Source organism: Phyllostomus hastatus, unplaced genomic scaffold (genome assembly GCF_019186645.2).
Source record: "Phyllostomus hastatus isolate PE091 unplaced genomic scaffold, TTU_PhHast_1.1 phas_scaffold_129, whole genome shotgun sequence".
Classification (NCBI taxonomy): Eukaryota; Metazoa; Chordata; class Mammalia; order Chiroptera; family Phyllostomidae; genus Phyllostomus; species Phyllostomus hastatus.
The window spans coordinates 16146032-16166410 of NW_025334009.1; the positions used below are offsets into that span (position 1 = coordinate 16146032).

A 20379-nucleotide genomic window follows, 5' to 3' on the forward strand; every position below is an offset into this window, starting at 1 on the left:
GCAAAAGGCCATCAGAAAACCTATTGGTCAAGCAAAGCTAAGTTAATTAGCCCTGCTGAGCGTGGGAAGGCATTGCCCTGAAAGAATCTTTGTGCTGTCTCACAAGGGGAACTTGGAGCAGGACACTTGCAGGTTCAGGTCTGTGCTTAGGGGGCTTACGGTAGGTCTTTGGAGGCAGACTGACTGCGACACAGTTCATCACATAATAGTTGAGGACCGGTGGGCACAGGAAGGTGAGCATCTTGACACAGGCCCTGATTAGTAAGTTGTTGTGTGATAAGTGAGCTGTTTCTGCAGGTGAGTACTCTTTTATCCTGATAGGAGAGCTGAGCCAAGTGTTTGTCTGAATAAATTGGTTGGCAGGAACTTGCTAACGCAAACAGTAAAGTTGTTCATTGATTTACAGTGTTAACTCTGAACGAGAATCTCCTGAAACAAACAGTTAAATCATGTTGATGTACGTGATCTCCAGCCTGATAGGTAAGCTATACAGAGGCAAGTGATTTCAACTGTCGGGATAAAGATCAAATTCTGCAAGTGGCTGCCAAGGCCCGCCTCCTTACAACTCCCATGGAGTGTAGGATTACATTCTGCTGTCTCCCTCCTGCTGAGGGTCAGAAAAATGAGTCTTATTTCAGATCTCCCCCCGCCTCTTTACCCCGCACGTCAAAACCTTTGGATGTAGTACTCCCTCTTTCTAAACGGCTATTTCCCACCTCATGAACTAAATACCTGCTTACTGTTCATATTTCAGCCGGAGTCTCAATTCCTCAGAGATGGGTTCTCTGCCTGCCCTGCACTTATCCAAAGGGGCCCTGCACTAATATAAGCTCTCTATCATTTTCTTAAAATATACATATTGCTCTTTGAAATGATATATCTCTGTGCATTTTTAAAATTAAGATATAACATCCATTGGAGACTTAGCACATAATCATCACTCAATAAATAATTGTGAAAATAAGGAGGGTTGGCAGGGAGGTATGTTAATTTGTTCTCGGAGATAACTTCTTTATTTAGGGAAACACATGGATACATAAAGGTAAAACAACTAACCCATATCTTAGGGAAAACTCCACATAACCTTTAATTTTAAGACATATGCTACAAAATGTGGTATTAAATGTTTGGGTTAGTAAATGTGCCCCTGAAGAAAAAGAGGAGTGTTTCTCCTTAAAAATGAATTTAGATTTGACTTGTCACAGGAAAAAAAATCTTCTTTGGAGAAATTTGATTTTGCTCTCCAAATATTTGCTCACAAGAATGTAAGACTAGAGCCATAACCACCTGAAGTCATCATAAGTCGTAGGTTGGTTAACATTTCACTAACATTACCTAGTGTAGAGTCATATTCAAAATATTCTGCAATTCTGACTGATAGCTGATAGCAATGTACAACACATTTCGTTCAGGCTATGACTCCTATGGATGGTGAGTTCCAAACAATTTTTATTTGAAGGCTTTGAGGTTTCTTCGTGCAGGTCATATTCTGCTGGAGACCAAGGGATGAGAAGCGTATTGAGCCCTAATGAAAACACGGCTGTTCTATCTGCAGGTGGAGCCCCTCTCTGCACCAGGCTGGGTAGGGAAGGGGTGACAAATAGGTGCTTGACTCCTATTGACCCCTTCCCTCGCTGCTCTTGGAACAGGACCCTATTGTCCATTTTAAGAACGTGGGCTGAATCTAAAACAATGTCTTCCAATCATACCTAACTCATCATGTGAACTGAATTTTTAGTTGAGTGATGAGGTCGAGTGTTCAGGAACTCAAATATGTTTCTCTAAGTCCTCTGGGACTTACGTTTGTAGAGGGGAGTTTTCTCATCCTAGGACCAGCAGCCCCAACTTAGCCTTTCATGACTGTTTTCCTGGAGCCTGTGGATAAGTTTTGGTATTTCTCACATCCTTAGGGGAGAGACCCGGATGCATGACTTCCAGGGAGGTTTTAAATATGTGTTATAAAGACTTGCTGGTCTGCCACATAAGAGCACACATGCTCCTCCCAATCTGGTATGCAAACTGTAAGGATCTGTTTGCATCCACTGTCTTCAGGCTGTGATGCCCATTACAGTTGTAGCCACATAACAAAGTCTAGGCAAGAATTTCAGCAGCGTCACTTCTCCTGATGGGTAAAGAATGGATCCTAGAGATTACACCTGATCAGATTATGTGGCAGCTGGGCCTGTTCTATTCCTCCTCTGGCTAACTAAGCCGCTGGAAAACCACTCACCTGCTTAAAACTGCATATTTATGCTGTAGCACAGTGTCACCTCCCTGCTTTGGTGTGTGTTGTAAGATCTGGGAAATGTGGACTCAGTAAATGTAGATTTAAGGTAAAGACTCTTCTCCTAGCCTGCATGTGTGTGTGGGGTGGTGATAGATGGAGGTTGGTTTATAGGTTGAAGGCTAGTGGTTATAGGACTGGAGCTGGCTTGATGAGGATGCTGGCCAGGCGTTGGCAGCAGGTGTAAGTTCTCTAAAGCCAGGAAGGAAGTAGGAGATTTTAGCTCAAGTGCAATGGTCCAGCAGCACCAGCATGCTCTATACCTTGGGAGGAGCATGGATTGAATACTTGGAGAGGCCAAACCTAAACAGTAAATTCCAGATATTAAAGATGGAGACTTAAGTCAGTATTCAAAGCCTGGCAGTTAGAGCTGCGAAGATTTCACTTCTAAATGAGATCAGGTTGCTATAAAGATAAGTGACCTGAATATTAGCTGATGCTTGCATTTCATCTTTTCCAGTCAGCAACATAACATATGTGATGTATATGTGGATTGCACTATTCTAAAGGGCCAAATCAGGATGTACTGTTTTGAGGGAAGGTATTTGTGGAAGTTTTTGATTCTGAGTAAATGGAAAAATGGTTGCTATTACCAGGGCAAATTGAAGGGGAGCTAGTTTGGCAGGCAGGTGGGTGAATCTCATTTTGGATAAGCAAGTAACTTCCAACAAAAGGGAAGGAATACAATTCAGAAAACTGAAATATGCTAACAATCATAAATTGCCATTGTGTACAAAAACAAGAAAAACTGGGTTGCTCCTTTGCTAACTGCTGTCTTCAAAAAGGTGCCTGGTCATTAGAAGCGAATGATTGGCAGTCACGCTGCTGTTGCTGATCTGTAGTTCTCTGCTAGCTGAGTGTTGTTTAATAATCACCCAGTGGCTTCCAGCCTTGAGCCTGGTCCAATCTACGTGGATTGTCTTTGGTTCTTATTTCCAAATGAGAAAAGATCCAGTGAATGTTCATCAAAGAGTCTGCTGAATTAAGAACAGGAGCTGTGCGTTTGGGTGACTTTGGACCCCACTGAGAGCTTGAGGGAGTGCTGATAGCTTTCCTTAATTTGAAGAGTAATTGCCCCTGAAATCCTTCTCTGTCTTTTCCATCAAAATAACCATTGCACTCTGAATGAGGAGGAAAAAGCGCTCAGCAACAGTTACTCTGGATGACAAGAGCCAAGCACATTCTAGATCCAATAGACAACCTGGGCATTTGGAGCCACCTAGTCTAATGGCCTCCTTGTTTGATTACTTTAGCATATGATTAACACTACCTAGGAGTTAATATGAACAAATTAGATAGGCATCTAGTTAGATGGCTCTAAAAGCATACTCTTAAGTAAAATGAAAAGGGGGCAGTAGAGAAATACATACCGAGTTCCATTTATATAAATGGAAGAGAACATAACACAGAAGGTGACACTAGGTTGTAGCTACATGCATAGATGGGAAGGATCCACATTTAAGCCGTAAAGGGGGTGGACTCTGGGAAGGTCATAGGAACTAGGAACTAAGTATAGTTCCATAGATGGCAATGATATTGTAATGTTTGGCTTCTTTTCCAATAAAAAGCAAATTTCTGAATTAAACATGACCATACACATTTATTAACTCTGAATACATGGGACAGGCCTAGGTATGTGCTGAATTTTTTATCTTTTTCCTAACAAAGTAATTTAGGATGAGAACAAAAATGTATGGAAAAAAAAAAGCCAAGTAAACCACAGCAACAAAAAGCTATAATATTTCTTAAATCTGGAAATGAAAAGTATGAACATTAACTAGAAGTAACATTATCTGGCAGAAATCTGGATAAGGGAGCAAACAGTCCAGAAGTGGTTTCTATTTCAGGGACAAATTGATTGTGTCCTTAAGGCAGTAACACAAGTCAATCCTAAATGAAGACAGTTCCTCACCCTCCTGCCCACATTAAGTGATATTGGTGCACCTGTTCAGCAAACAGAAAACAGACAGATGACCTTCCTCAAGCCCACACCATATACCTGAGTGCATCTAGAGAGAATGTGTAACTAACTCTTAAAAAATAATGCCACAGAAAATCTTTAAGAAAATAGAATGGGGTGTTTATTGGATCTTTGCAAAGACAGTTATTTTATGAATATGAACACGGTAAGAGAATTCATAAGGAAATAGAACAGTTTAATTCTGCTTTAAAATGTGGATGTATTAACTACACATTAACAAGAAGAAAAGGCAAATAAAAGCTGGGAAAGTGTTAGGGGCAAATGTTATTCATAAAATTATCTAGGTGTAATAGATAAGCATGTGAAGGACATGACATAATTCTCAGCAGTAAAACCACAATTTCGAAACAAATATATGAAAAGAACATTTAACCTTTTTACGAACAAAGGAAATACAAGTAATAACAATAATGATGTATAATTATGGAATATTAAATTAACCAAGAGTGGTAATTTGCAGAGCTGGTGAATGTGCTGTGAAGTGCATGTTCGCAGTGATTGTTGGTGGGAATAAATATAGAAACAATCCTTCTGGGAAATAATTTGGCCAGTGATTCAAGAACCATGGAAATATCCATAACTTCTTGTTGTCTGTCTTAGAAAATGTACAAGTACCAACTTCCACAAAGATATTCATCGCGGCAACATTCATAATGCTGGAAAGTGGAAAATGGGAGACAATTTAACAGAGATCAATGCAAGAATGATAAGTTAACAAGCATAGATATACGTGTGAGACATAAAATATTTTTAAACAGGATAAAAATTTTATGTTTTCCAGGATTCTTTTCAACTCAATATTAGTTCACTCATAGTAGTCTATATAACTTGTCCATATGATTAGCCTCTGCCTGTAATTTATTTACTCCTGTGTTATTGACAGCTAAAATTTTGAATGTTTACTGTTTGAGTTTAAATTCAGGGTTAGCACTTTAAGAAATCACATTTGATATCTGTAATGAAGATTTATAACCTGCGAGTGATTTAATTTCTTTACACAATACAGGTATGTGAATGATATAATTTCCTAACACAGGATCTGTATTGTCTACGTAACCCTTGTCTCATAAGACAAGCCCACAGGTGGTGCCTGCATTACCAGCTTTTTCCTGTACGGTTTGTGCCAACAACAGAGACATACCTGGTGGGAATCATGACTCAGTGTAGTTCACAGGGAATATGGTTCTGTTCCCAAAGCAGGGTACGTTCTCCTGCCCGGAAGAGCTGGAGAAAATATACTGCTTTCCTGGTTTGGGACAGATTTTCAGCTGATTCCGTTCAATCCCAAACAAGTTCAAGTGTGGAGGCTGAGAGACTGAAAGAATTCCAGCTAAATACCACCACCACTATTGTTCCAGGTATCCAGTGCCCCACCTTCCACCTTGAAGGGCACCCAAGTACCCTGGGCAATTGAAAGAGGCTTACTACACAATCCACTATCTGAGATAGTGGATTGTAGTCTGTATTTCACTTCTCCATACTTTGGCATAGGCATTTAATATGCATGTATGTATATGGTAACAGTAATACGCTCTGTTAGGATGGATGGCTGCTCCAATCAGAAAATATTCCAGGGTTGATGAGTTCATATACAATCAAAAGTCACACTGTAGAGACTATTAATTCAAGTATTCACCTCTCTTTATTGATCAATAGGAGAAGTTTTATTACCATAATGGTTGAATAAATAGGTGTTTATTGGTGAAATTGCTGGTGTTCAAGATGTGTGAGTAGGCTAGAAATATTATGAACATTTTTCTCTCTCTTCACATGAACAGAAGAATCCAGTTGGCTCAGAAATCTGCTTCCTTCTGAATGGTATTTGACATCTGCTCCTAAAACAGTGTCTGGGTACTGATTTGAAAGATTCTGGCTGCTGAATTTCAACTGCAAAATTGCTACATCCTCCACCTCTAGAATATTGCTGACTTTGTCTCTAGTATGGTGACAGCAGTTATGTAGAGATTTGGGATTTTTTTTCAGGTAATAGAACAATTGGCATGATTTCTTTTGTGCCATCTGAAACTTGCTTTCATGAAAACCTGCTGGTGAGGTTGTTGGGGAGAACAGGAGCCTTAACCTGCTCCTGACCACTGGAAGCTACTGATTCCCAGCAGAGTCTGATAATTATGATGGCAGATTTGACTGAATCAAGATACATGAGATTAATTCACAACAGATGAGGCCCAAGGAAAGTTTCTTGGGGCTCTGGGGCCCCCTCCTGTTGAAATTTGGTGGGCAATAAGCTCCTATGGGTGGAGCTTCTCATCAGATGCTTAGTGTGCAAACCTGTTGATGTGATTCCCTGCCACAGAAGACATGGGATGCACACTTGAGTAGATCCTGGAGGTTCTAGTGTTTCTGGCCCAGTATCCACATTGTACCTATGGGCTGACAATTTAAGGTGCCACTCTAATGAGGGCTGGGTGTTCTTTGGATTATGACTCGCCTTCCGTCCGCATGGTTCCTCCAGGTCTGCGTCACACTGGTCCCCAGCCCCACAGACATCTTTCTTCATCATAGTCCCTTTTATCTCCCTTTAACCAGGGAATTTTGACTAGATTTGGTGGTGTGGACCTAAGAAGCCTTTCTCTGATGCTACACATCCTCCCCCTTGCTTTGAGTCCACCACAAGATTTTGAAATTCAGAGAGGCCTTTTCTTCTTTTCAGATTCAACAAACCTACCTAGAAATCATCCTGTCCCACTAGGTCATTCCCCATGATCTAGCCTGAATGGGCATACGAAGGAATATCATGAATAAGAAACTTACTGGTGTGTGTGTATGTTTGTGTGTGTGTGTGTGTGTGTGTGTATCTCCCAAATCCTATTCAAAATCTCCAGAGTCAGATAGACATAGAAATCTAGATGTTTGGGAGATTTTGAGAAAGCTAGTAAGATGGATATTATGTGAGACCCTACTGTGTGGTGAAGTGGCACCCCCATAATTAAACACATTAATATGTCTGCCAAATAACATAAATGTTCACCCTAAATGGGATAAGCAACAACTATACATAGTCTGATGTCAGGTTTAAAAACTAAATGAGTGAGGAAATTTATATTTTTTAGCTTTTTGACTTGAAATTGCAAATAAAGGATTATGGACCTGCATTATCCCATCCCAACAATAAGCTCTGTGTCCGCCATTTTGTTCTTTTTGGTATTTCTTCAGTGTTATCAGCCGTGAAAGAAGCTGTCCTCCCATCAGACCTAGGAGATTTAGGAAATGGTTGAACACAGACTCGAGAAAACTATCAGATGGAAGTGTGATTCCCTTTATTATTCTTGAGGCTCTGCAATGCATATAAATAAGCCTGATGTATTCTTTTGTGGCAGGATGCGGACATTCACTCTTATTATGGGAAAAGAATCAATTGGTTTTTCCTCCCTTTTTTTCAAGCATTAGAAAGATGGAATGCAAATATTTCCTTCTCCAGGGAAGGCTTAACGATTAAGTGAACTTGTTATTTGGTTGCTAATAATTCAGGCTCCAAGGTGATAAGCTACCAAAATCTGTTGAGAAAAGAGCAGGAGCAGAGCTTGGGTAAAGGAAAAGGTGGGAGGCAGAGAACCCCTAGGACTGAAACTTGAGACAGTGGAGGAGGTCTCCGGAGAGCAGGGCCCTTGCCGACTTCTCCAAGGCAAGGAGGGACCTGAGGGCATGGTGGGTAGCCAATGGTCCACCAGGAAACAAAACTAGACCTGTAGCCCTTGGGTTCTCCCAAGAATAATACCAACTCCCCGGCAAGGCAAGGCAGTGGAGGAGAGGCAGGCCTGAACAGACCCGTCAAGTGGGATAATGGGTCTCTCGGGGGGAATCAGGTTTCACTGAGAACTGAGAACCAGGACTCTCCAGCCCCTTCCCCTTCTCACTGCATAAAACCTGGAGAAACAGTAAAAACCTGAGGAGGTAGTGGGGAGGTGATTCCAAAAATAAGGGCTGAAATTTCTCACCAGCCCAGCACGATAGAGGTTCAGAATAAAAATTAAGTAGATTTATAGAAAACCTAGACATGTGACATTTCTTGTACACCTGAGTTTGTAATCTGAGGATAATAACCTCTACCATTTAATTAGAATATTAAATTTTACTGCTACATAGAGGCAACTGGTGCCTCTTTAAAACAAGATTCCAGAATGTCTGACTTGTTTTGTTCTGAGAAAAAGATTCCCAAATGGTGAATTGGTGGTATCAGTGAACTCACAAATACAGCATCATACATACACACCACACACAATCACCACAGATAAACACACACAGACAGCACACATAAGCACACACAAGCACCATACATAAATATATGCAAAAACATCACACATAAATACACACACACAAACACTACACATCAACACACAAACACAACACATCAACATACACATGTAGAAAATAACTGTAAAAACATGTAAAAGAATTGGAAGTTTATTGAAATGGAAACTTTTTTCTCTGTTTTTTTCCTAAATTTATGTAATACAGTTATTTTATAATGTAAAAGAAAGGAAATGTCATATTAACATTGATATAAATAAATTAAGATAATTAAAGGAAAGTGCTTCATAGACGTAAGTCTACTAAAGGAGTCTCAGGAACAGTGTAGTCCCATTTTACAGATGAGAGACAGAGATGCATGCACTGTAAAGGATTTGTGGTGCTTTCAAAATATTACCACAACACTCACAGTCACTCCTCCCACTGGGAGGTGAGAGACCATATCCTCTTGCTTGGGATGTGAGAGATCTGAAACTGCCTGATCCAATAGAATCTGGGAGAAGTGACATTATGTGACTTTTCAGGCTACGTAATAAATGTCCATGCGGTCTGTCCCTGGTTCTGTGGGTACTCTCACCTTAGGGGAAGCCAGCTGCTTTGTAAGACTTCTCTTGCCCTGACACTGCCAGCTGGAAAGGCCTTGTATAGGATTTTATTTTTTTAAGATTTTATCTATTTATTTTTAGAGAGGGAAGGGAGGAAGAAAGAGAGAGAGAGAGAAACATCAATGTGTGGTTGCTGGGGGTCATTGCCTGCAACCCAGGCATGTACCCTGACTGGGAATCGAACCTGCGACACTTTGGTTCGCAGCCTGCACTCAGTCCACTGAGCTATGCCAGCCAGGGCTTGTATAGGGGTTTAAAGTAACAGTCCCAAATGAGCTCCCAGCCAACCACCAACATTATCTGCCACAGTGAGGTGTGCTGCATGGCCAGCCCAGCTGAACATGGGATGATTCTCAACCCAGTCAGCATCTAATTTCAACAGCAGAAGAGACCACAATGAGAACTGTCCAGCCCAAGCTCTTAAATTCCTGACCCACAAAACTTGAGTTGAGTGCATTGGTTGCTTTAAGCCACAAAGTTTTTTCAGTAATTTGTAATGATAACTAGAATACCCACAGTCATGAAGCAAAGGGACTTGGTGATAGGACTTAGACTAGAACCTACCCGCCCATTCTCACTCGGGGTATTCCTGTGTTCCAAGGGAATGAGGGGGGCATTGGAACAAGACAAATATACATATGCACACTCATAGTTTATATCTAAGTTTGGCACTGGTGTGAAATTCCATGATACTGTTTTAGAGCCATGAATTGCCCCCTACATTGTCTCAGGGGCTGTTAAACACAGGATGGCATCAAAGGGGGATTCAGTGGGTGGGAAAAGAGTTTTTAACTTCAACTCAGTCTCATATTCGTGGAGGAAAAAAAAAATGGAATTGCTGGAGAAACGATAGGTGTGCAAAAAATACGTGAAGTCATTGAGATAAACAGTGATCCTTACATGATGTTTTAATTATTATACAGTGTAAACATCACCTTTATGTTGTCATGAAGATAGAAAATGAAACCAACTAAAATTTGTGAACCTGTCAGAGTCATTCTGGGGAATGCCTCAAATGGACAAGGGAGAGAGATTCCAGCTTAGGATCTTTTTTTTTTAATTCACATTTTTTTAAAGATTTCATTTTTTTTTTTTAGAGAGGGAATGGAGGGAGAAAGAAAGAGAGAGAGAAACATCAATGTGCGGTTGCTGGGTGTCATGGCCTGCAACCCAGGTATGTACCCTGACTGGGAACCGAACCTGTGACACTTTGGTTTGCAGCCTGCGCTCAATCCACTGAGCTACGCCAGCCAGGGCTAGGATATTTTCATCTTGGAAGAATTCCTATCAGAAGAATTGGCTAAAGCTCTGCTAGTCGCTTAGATGATGGTCCTTAAAAAGATCTGTCCAAGTCCTAATCTCCAGAACCCATATTGTGACCTTGTTTGGAGAAAAGATCTTCGTGGATGTCATTGAGTTAAGGATCTCAACATGAGATCTTTTGGAATTATCCAGGGGAGACCTAAATCCAATGACTAATGTTTCTATAAGAGACACACAGAGCAAAAGGGAAGAAGGCAGTGTGAAGATAGAGGCGGAGAGCGGAGTGGTGTGGCTACAAGCCAAGAAACGCCAACGAACACCTGGATCCCAAACAGCTGGATGCGTCAAGCTCTGGATGACCGGTCCTGATTATTCTCTAGAGATGCCAGAGAGAACGGGGCCTTACCTTGATATTGAGAACTTTGATTTTGGACTTCCAGATGCCAGAACTGTAAGGGAATAAATTTCTGTTGGTTTGACCACCCACGTTGTGGCCATTGGTTACAGCAGCCCTAGGAAATGAATATGAACACCTTGAGAGAAATTTGTAAGAGACCTGGAGAAGCAGGGCCATCCTACTGGGGCAGCAGAGGGGGCTGAGCACCACATCCACATGGGCAGATGGGCGACAGCAGTCAGGCTGCTGCAGGAACTTCTCTGCAAAACCCATACATTTCTGGCTTCAAGCTGTTTGACTCCAGGAGGCATCGCTGACTAGGACATCCTGACCACAAACTGTTCACTTACATGTGTCTGTCTCCTCAGCTAGATTTTGGACTTCTGAAGGCCAAGAGGCTTCATTTCTTCCTTCCATAAAAATTTCTTGAACAACTGCTGTTCTCTATTCTGTGCTAGGACAAGGTGCTGAGTCACACACGGTCCTTGCTTTCAAGATGCAAGCAGACGTTGGTGGCTTTGCATTCAGCTAGTGTATATTGGATGAAGGAAATGAATATGGATAAAATGAGTGGGGAGGAGTGAACAGTTTTGTACTGAGGGGGACCTGGGTTCTAACTGCATAAACTTGCATAAGAGACTTATCATGATTTCATACCTGCAAAATGGAGAAAATAATACCTAACTATAGGGCTGTTAGAATGATTAGCGTGTATATAAATAATGATCCCAATTACTGAGGGTCTAGTGTTCCAGCAGAGTTTTAGTGGACATAAGTAGAGTCTCAGATGGGTCAAAAGAGCAAGAGACCAGCATCATGGAAGAACAGGGTGGTAGATAGGGAGCCAGGCCAACACCCAGGACTTCCTGTCTCCTAGGGCCCTGCACTTGCCACCACAGCCATGCCACTACCAGTGGGTGAGACAGCTCCCAGGGGTGGGGGGTGGTCTGCTCACAGCTACAGGTGGACAAGGCTCCTCTTCCTCAAGTGTCCATTTCACCCAAGATTTTGGGAACAATGTTGAACTATTGTAACAGCCTCATTTCAGGGTAGAGCATAAAAACTTAATAATAATAACTAATGTTTATGAGCACAATTCTCTCTAAGAGAGAGAAAAAGGACCTCCTTTTAACCACTTTGAAAATAGTGACTCTTCTTTCCTTTTTCCTTCCTTCCATCAGCTTCCCTCTAATAATGATCAATATTTTGCCATTCTATTCCCTTCTAGTTTTTTAGCAATACTTTATTTTTAAAAAATTTTAATTATAATCAACATATAGTATTATATTTGTTTCAGGGGTACAACATAGTGATTAAACATTTCTATAACTTAAAAAGTGAACTCCCCATAAGTCTAGTACCCGTCTGACACCATACATAGTTATTACAATATTATTGACTATATTCCCTGTGCTGTACTTTACAACCTCGTGACTGTTTTTGCAATTGGCAATTTGTTCTTAATCCCTTTCACTTTTTTACCCAGATCTCCAACCCGCCTCCCCTAGGGCAATCACCAGTCTGTTCTCTGTATCTATTGAGTCTATTTCTGTTTTGTTTCTTTATTTTTTTGGATTCCACATATAAATGAAATTATACAGTATTTATCTTTCTCTGGTAACTCTTTCTTACTAGTGATCCTTACTCCTTTCCCTGGTTGGTCCCGCATTCTACACTTCAAGAAACCAAAACAAAGTCCTCCCACCAGTCAGTGGCAGAGGTCGGATTTGAACCAAATAGAGAGGTCCCAGTTTTAACAATTTCGATATGACTGTTTAGACAAACGTGAATTTCAAAGGCAATTTTTCTGATGACCTGAGGGTGCCAGGGCCGTGCTTATCCTGTTGCCCACCATCTCGGGCATGGACAGAGAGAGGACTTGGAGGACCGTTGCAGAAGCGCTGTGCTGCACGGGCTGCGTGCACACGTGATGTTTAAGGATCGCGCGAGTGTGTGTGTGCACGCGTGTGCGCAGAAAGAGCATTGCACACTGTAGGTGATGTTGGCTTAATTAGAGTAGGAAGACTATTAACAGGTTATTTGTGAATGCCCCCAAGATCAGGAGGTGTATCAGAATTGAATTACACTGTGTGAGGCTGATTGGCGGGCCATGTAACGTGGGAAAGTAAGTTCACAATCTTGCCTTTATTGGCACAGTTTGTGAAGTAGGCCTGAAAGCCATGTCCCCAGACCCACGGTCTGGAGCTATAATTATTGAAGTAAAAGAAAAAAATAGAAAAACAACCCAAAACTGGAAACCTAATTGGAAATGTGATAAGCAGCAATTAGGCAGCCTATTTCAGGAAGCAAATGAACAAAATGAGCAGATGCCAACTCTAGTGACTTGGGAAAAAGGATGGACACTTGTTTAAAAGAAAAGTTTCCTGAGTTTTCAGTCAGTCACCTAGGAAAGTGATTGCCCTCAGGGCTGCACAGCTAACACATCGTTTGCGTGGAGAACTTAAAACCTTCACAAGGTACAAACTCCTAGGCACACAGGGCCCGCATTCAAACCTTGCTGACTGGGGCAAGGGACCTCGTCCCTGTAGCGGGCACTTGGAGATTGACTGCCAACTGGGAATGCCCCTGACCTTGCAGTAGCAAGAACTGAAATAACCCTGGCAAAATGGAGCCGGCAGGGGGTTAGACGACCTTGGCTCCTGTTTTGGCGGAGGCTCTTGGGCTGGAGCCCAGAGTCTGTGAGCCTTTGAGGAATGACTTTCCCTGGGCTCCCTGAGGGCCAGCCCCTCCCCTCCAGGGCAAGCTGCATCTTCCTTCTCTGTTTCAGAGGCTAAGGAATCAGATCCTGGGACCCTGGAGTTTTCCGGAGGCTTCCTTTGTCCTCTAACTATGCTTCATCTCCTCCGAGAGCAGGAGTGCGGGCCCTGGTGTCTGACTGCCTCAGTTCAAGTCCTGGCCCAAAGATGGCTCTCTGTGGCACTGTTGGCAAGGAAGGCCTCACCCGCTGCCTCAGTTTCCTCATCTCTAATAGGGAGGTGGGAGTACCTCCTAAGTCTGTGGTGAAGATTAAAGCCAGTAAAGAAAATGAAAACAGTTTGACACTTACGGAGTGCTCAATATATGTTAGCAATTAACATGGATTTGCTCCCTTGTGTGGGGCTAACTTCAATCACTGATCTTCTCATCCCCTGTAGTTGCCAAAAATAAGTACCATTATGTACTTACTGCATTTAAAAAAAAATCAATGTGTGTTTCTTAACTCGGCTATATATCAGGCAATAATATTTGTGAAGGCCCAGGCTTAATGTGTTTATTTTTTTCTAATCCATTAAGAGAAAAAAACAGACCCACCTAAAGAATGTTTTTAGAGGTTGGCACACTCTGAATCAACCGAAACACCAGTGCACATTTCACACATTAGGCAATATTGTCCACATATATCCATTCATCTTCCAGCGGCTCTCTCAGCAAGAATTTACACAACGCTGATCAGGTGGGTGAAGAGCACGCTGGGCAACAGAAATGAGAAGGCATCTTCCCTGCCCTCACTGAGCAGAGGGATGAGTCGTAGAGCATTCCATCATGGCGAGTGGGGGTGAGGCAGTGGCTCTCATCCCACGGAGCAGGGCAGTTCCCCCAGGGGACAGCATGAAGTAGAGAGAAGAACCAAGCATTACCCCAAATTACTATCCCAAGTGAGAACTCCAGATTCTCATCTCAAGACAACTTGGCTTTCGCACGCTGATTCTACCTCTGTGAGACCACAGGCTTCTTCCTTGAGTTCTTCGAGCATGGATTTCTCACCTGGAAAAGGGGCGCTCTGCCTGGCTCATGGAGCTGGTGGAGGCTTAAACCTGCTGCCTCCGCAGGTACTAGGTGAAGGTGAGCCGCCTCCGGTGCTCGATCCTCACTCAGGACAGAAACCTTCCTGTTCTCCAGGCTTGTAGTGCATGCCGTCTTCCTGCGGTGAATGCTCTCTAGGACTTAACTCAAAATCTGCCTCTTTGGGAAAGCGGGCCTTGGCATACTAAACCAACTTAACATTGGCCAACAGGTATGAAGGCTTTCCAAGGTCAAGACACAACTCCAAGAGCCTTGCATTTCTTTCTTTTTTTTTTTTTAAGATTTTACTTATTTATTTTTTAGAGAAGGAAGGGAGGGAGAGAGAGAAACATCAATGTGCAGTTGCTGGGGGTCATGGCCTGCATTTATTTCTTGTCACAACAGTATCTCACATAGGCTGAGGCCTGTTAAAGTACCATTTGAAACTGAGGCACAGAGAAGTGATGTAATTTGCCCAGGTTGCAGAGCTGGTAAAGGGAGGAGCAGGTAACTCTGAAAGTTAGGACCCACTAACATTGCCAAGCTGTTGGCTAAGATAGGTATATACTTATACCCACAGTAGTACAGGACCACATCATCCAGCTCAGTGATTTCCAATGTCACGATATTTGGTGACATCTTTGGTTGTCACAGCTGTACGTGTGGGTGCTACCGGTATCTACTAGGGAGGTCAAGGATGCTGTTATACAACTTACTATGCAGGGGACAGGCCCTTCCCCAAACAATTGTCTAACACAAAAATGTCAGGGGTGCTGAGGTTTAGCAGCTCGGACATAGGCACTATTATCTTAATTATTCAGAACTATAACTATTAAGAGCCCAGCTGAGAACTCAGAAGCCACAGTATCCTTGATTCCAAAACAGTCAGCTAAAAGTTGGAGCAAAAAACCCCACACCTACCTTGTCACCAGAAAGTCTGTAAGCAACGACCTGGAGCCAGCTGCCCCAGGCACGTCTGCCTGGTGATGCAGATAAGCTGACTGCAAGGCTCAGGGGGGATACCTGTCTCACTAGGGAGGAAGAGGGAGGAAGCAGAACACCTGGCAGAAGTCGAAAAGCTAGTCAAGAGCCAGCTGCCAGCCAGAGGAAAGGAGAAAATAGGAGAAAGAAGCATGTGCTCTTAGCAGCTTCCCTGGCCGTGTGAAGCCTTGGGAGGAGCGGCCGTGTAGATGGAGGCAGCTCCCTGCATGGAGGGGAGAAGGAACAGGCTTAGATGGCAGCTGGGAGATTCAGAGGGACCTGCCAGGGCCTCGGGGTAAGGGGAATGCCACCCATAGCATCTGCAGCATCTCCTTATTGAACTTCCACAAATGCTTTTTTTTTAAAGGGACCTTAGGCTGTTGGTTGAAGAAGATGACGAGAATGGAAAAGTTGAAGAGGATTTGTCTCATGATATATTTCTACATAAACTGCAAAATGGCTGAGTGGGGGCTAAGGGGCTTAGCTACTATAAACAGGAACAGAGGCTAAAGGCCTTAGCTATCATGAGTAGGAACAGGAGGCAAGAAGCTGACCTGAGTGTTTTTGCTTTATTCAATCTAATAAATGTTTTATTTATATAAAAGACAAATGACGCACAGTATGAAAATAAGTGCTTGAGACATTTGATATAAAAAGAGTATATAGCATTCACATTCCTATTTTAATACATGAGTACGGTTGAAGTGTTCCATAAAAGAATAAAACTTTCCCTTTATGTATAGTAGTAAAAAAAAGTCAGTATTTTTAGGAACTACAGGTTATTCCTTGGTCTTTTTCTTGAATAAGAAAACAAACAAACAGAACAAGCCACAGTATCATCTGATACTACATTCCAGTTTATGCTGACCATCATCACCCAGAAGTGATAAAGCTCCTTTGAATCATTAATGGACCAGTATTCTAGAAATTCACCACTAGAGGTCAATGAGCAACAGCTATTGGGATGGTGGCAACAGCCTTCAAGTGCACGGAATTTCTGGGCACTTCACTGGTATTGCAGCCAACCGGCCCTTAATCCTCTCGGCCCGCCCCCACAGGGCAGGGCGCCTAGAAGTCCCACCTAATCCCCAACTTCAGCACATCGGATTAAACCCCAATGAGATGAGATCTTCCCAAATCCAGATAGAACTGGTTTGACACTGCTAGTCCCTCTCTAATATTCCTATTTGGCTGAAAATAAGTAGCTTCAAAAACATTTTTTTTAAAAAAGAGATTATTTGCAGCATGAACACTTGTTTGTAGATAAATAAGTTTCCTGTGCTGTATTAAAGCTCATTCTTTGTTCTTGTTCCACACGGACGCAGATTTCCCACCTGCAAATAGGACTCCTGTGTTCCACACTCAAATCCTCATTAGGGAATTCTGCAAGGGCTGGGAAGGCTGCTTCCGTAGCGGGGCTGGTTATCAGGAAGCAAGCTCCTTGGAGGAAGGGGCCTGTCTCCCTAATACAGAGGGGACCTCTTACTATATAGATAAAATAGATACAAGACACCAGGATTAATTGGGACCTCTTAGAGGTCCCCCCGCCTTTTTTTAAGGCCAATTGCAAATCTCAACCCCAGATTGAGGAGAGGGGAGGAATCAAAGTCATATTATACAGCCAGAGAATGACTGCTTGAATGCACATTTCTTACAAAGGACATTGGTTTTGGGCAGGTTTGATTCCCAGAATGCGGTGGGGGTGGGCAGAAAATAGACATGTTTATGTCAACAAGTGAAGCAGCTTTGTAAGTGCGTCCACACCTTCATTTTATGAATGATGCAGGTTAGCGAGAACGGGAAACCACTTGCTATCTATTCTCACTCGAGGATCCAGATTGTGTGTGTGTGTGTGTCTGTGTGTGTGTGTGTGTGTGATCTCCAAATGTTTAAAAAGTGGCTCACTTTTGTTCAATGCAGTGCTGGCCAAGCGAAACACATGTTCAGAGTGCCTGACTTGATGGTCTTGACTGGGGCAGTATCATGCAGCTCAGATCCTTTCCGCTAGGGCCAAAACAGGCTTGAGCATTCAGGAACCCAGACAATGGGACCTATTGGGGTTGCTTAGAAAGCTAGAGACTCACACCGAGTTGTGTTGAAAAATTAAACACAAGGAACCCTGGGAAGATTTGATCCTTTTTAGAAAAGCGAGAAGGCCTGGGAGTAAACAAGAGTTACATAGGCATAGGGGGGAAATAAATATATATATATATATATCTCTTATTAGTAGAAGGTGTGGCAATTTGATGGATAAGGAAATATGTCCCGATTTTTCTGCCCCCTGTAAAGAAAAAGATGGGGCTCAAAATGTTTAAACTATTAGAGATGGGGCAAAGTTTCTGAGCTAGCTGAGGAAGGTGGTTCACAAGCTGATGTGGGGCTTGAAGCTCAATGAACAGTCCAGGAGAAACAGTGGCACACAGGAACCCCAGGATCTGGTCCCTAAAACAGTGCGACTATAAATAGCTCCATAGCCAGATGAGGACCCACACGCAGGGAATTATATTGCAAAAGCGAGTGCAAAGTGGCCGTAGCAGGCTCTGAGACTTGGAGCCGCTCTCCTAATGCAAGGCGCCTCCTTGTGTAGTCAGAGAACAATCCATCCATGTGTGATTGTCAAGTGCTAATGTTGTCATGGATCCTTTCTTCTGCACGCAGCTCTGGAACTCTCCAATCAAATCAATTTCCTGGGAATATCTGATCTTTTTCTTTGTCTGTTTCCAGAGTATGGCTATATATAGATATATATATATAAAACATAGCTATTCCATATTTATATACAGGCATTAATAAAGTGCAAATGTTATTAGCTATTGTAAAGATCAATCTCATTTCCTGAGGAACTGCTAACACAGCTTATCCTATGACAATGTCAAAGGCATAGAATGCTTCATGTCACTCACTCCCTGTCACTGTTGTTGCTGCTCAATCCCACAGCCTACAGGGAGGGGAGTGAGCCCTGCTATTCCAGGGAGCATCCATTGGTTTAGCGGCAGCTTCCTGCTGCCTCTGTTCTTTGGCAACAGGGGTGACCTCTTTGGACTTGGGCCAGCCCGCCCCGGAAGAGCTATTTGGTAGTGCCCAGCGAGCCATCTTCGGGAATCTTCTCCTCGGAGCAGCTCCTCCCCGAGAGTCTGTCCAGGTGCTCCAGCTCGCTGAAGCGCTCCGCCACACACTGGGCTGTGAGACGGGCCTCTGGGTCGTGGTCCCAGCACTCGGTCAGAGTCTCACACACCATCTGGATGCCCTGCAGAGGGAGAGAAGTCCACAGGCAACGTGAGTTGGTGGGTCGGTGGGCTCCACGGAGGGCAAGGTGGTCTGCTGACCTTGCTCCTGCAGTGCAAGCTGGGTGCCCTGATCACGTGCCGACAGAGCGCCCACAGCATGAGGCCAGCAGGTGGCACGTAGGCTGCGGAAGCTGTGCAGGTGGCTGTGCACTGCCCTGGAAGCCTGCTGTACCTGGTTCCTCTGGTACCTTTCGATCACATTAAGTTGTAAAATGGAGAGACAGTACAAGGATCCGTCAGTAGGCCTCTGGGATACAGAAGCATCTCCAGTACCTGAAAAGTCCCATTTCATGCCTTTCTACTTTGTAGAGCAGTTTTATTTAGGTTCACAGCAAAACCGAGTGCGAAGTAGAGAGAGTTCCCACATCCCCTTGCCACTGCCCAGTCTCCTCCACATCAACAACTTGCATCTCTGTGGTCCATCTGTTAAAACCAATGAACCAACGTTGACGCATCAACTGAAGTCCACAGTTTACATTAGAATACACGCTACGTGTTTGACAAACGTATAATGACATGTACCTAACCCTATAGTATCCCACAGAGTACGTGCACTACCCTGCAGATCCCCTCTGCCCCACCCGGCCGCCCTCCTTCCTCCCCTGCCCCCAAGTCCCCGACAACCACTGATCTTTTTACCGTCTCTGTGGTGTTGCCTTTTCCACAACGTCTTGTAGTCAGAACCACATACGTATTTATATTTTAACAGGACCCAATACCCTAGCCAGAGGGACGTCCAGGCATGAGTCTGGTTTTGTTTTGTCAAGTCCACAGGTTGTGCGGGGTGATCTGGTAGCCACTGCCAAGGACAGCCTCCGTTCTGCCCCACTCCGCTCCAACATCAGGCTGGACCCTGCGACACAGCTGTCTGGACGTCAGACCTGCTTGACGCCAGGCCTCTTCTGAGGGTCCGGCCTCACCCCACTCACAAAGCCCGTTCAGGAAATGTTACCCAGTACTGTTGCACGGGTCTTCTTTCAGGGCCCTCAGGTTTATTTTACGTTGCAAATGTTTTTACTATCATCCCAAGTCCTTTTGGGAAATAAAGCAGGCAGGGCCTAAATAGAGAGCCTGTAGGCAGAAACCGCGTGTGCCTCTGACCTCTCACACAGGTGGGCCTGGCGGAACGGATGCATCCCAACTCTGCCCGGAGAACCGGCCCTCTCCCCATGCCCCTGTGCTTGTGACTTTCCTAACACACCTGGGAGCCCCTCTCCCTCCCTCCCTGCCCTGTGAGGGATCACGTTCATGACGTTGAATTAATTGTATAATTCACCTAATTGACAGTATTGATTGATGGCCCTGTTAAGAGTGGCGTGTTATTGTTGGTACAGCAGTAACATTTATTTTATCCTGACACTGTAATTACAGGCAGTAAATTAAATTAAATATTAAGCATTAACTTGAAATCAATAGGGCAACAAATCTCATTAAGAGAAAAAATGTATTATGCAAATTCTTTCCAGAATTTTATCATCATGAATAATGGCTTCATTATAAGAACTGTACAGCTTAGGAGAGGCAACTGC

The 20379-nt window shown here is 43.4% G+C and overlaps 1 protein-coding gene across 2 annotated transcripts in view; it reads right to left on the bottom strand.

Moving 5' to 3' along the window:
* Positions 1-16113: 16113 nt before the first annotated feature.
* TGFBR2 (transforming growth factor beta receptor 2) overlaps positions 16114-20379 on the bottom strand; it is an 83246-nt gene continuing 78980 nt past the window's right edge. For both annotated transcript variants that reach the window (XM_045856750.1, XM_045856749.1), the window contains exon 7: positions 16114-18810. In XM_045856750.1, coding sequence (XP_045712706.1) covers positions 18631-18810 — 180 coding nt within the window. In that variant the 3' untranslated portion in view covers positions 16114-18630. The remainder of the gene's footprint in view (positions 18811-20379) is intronic.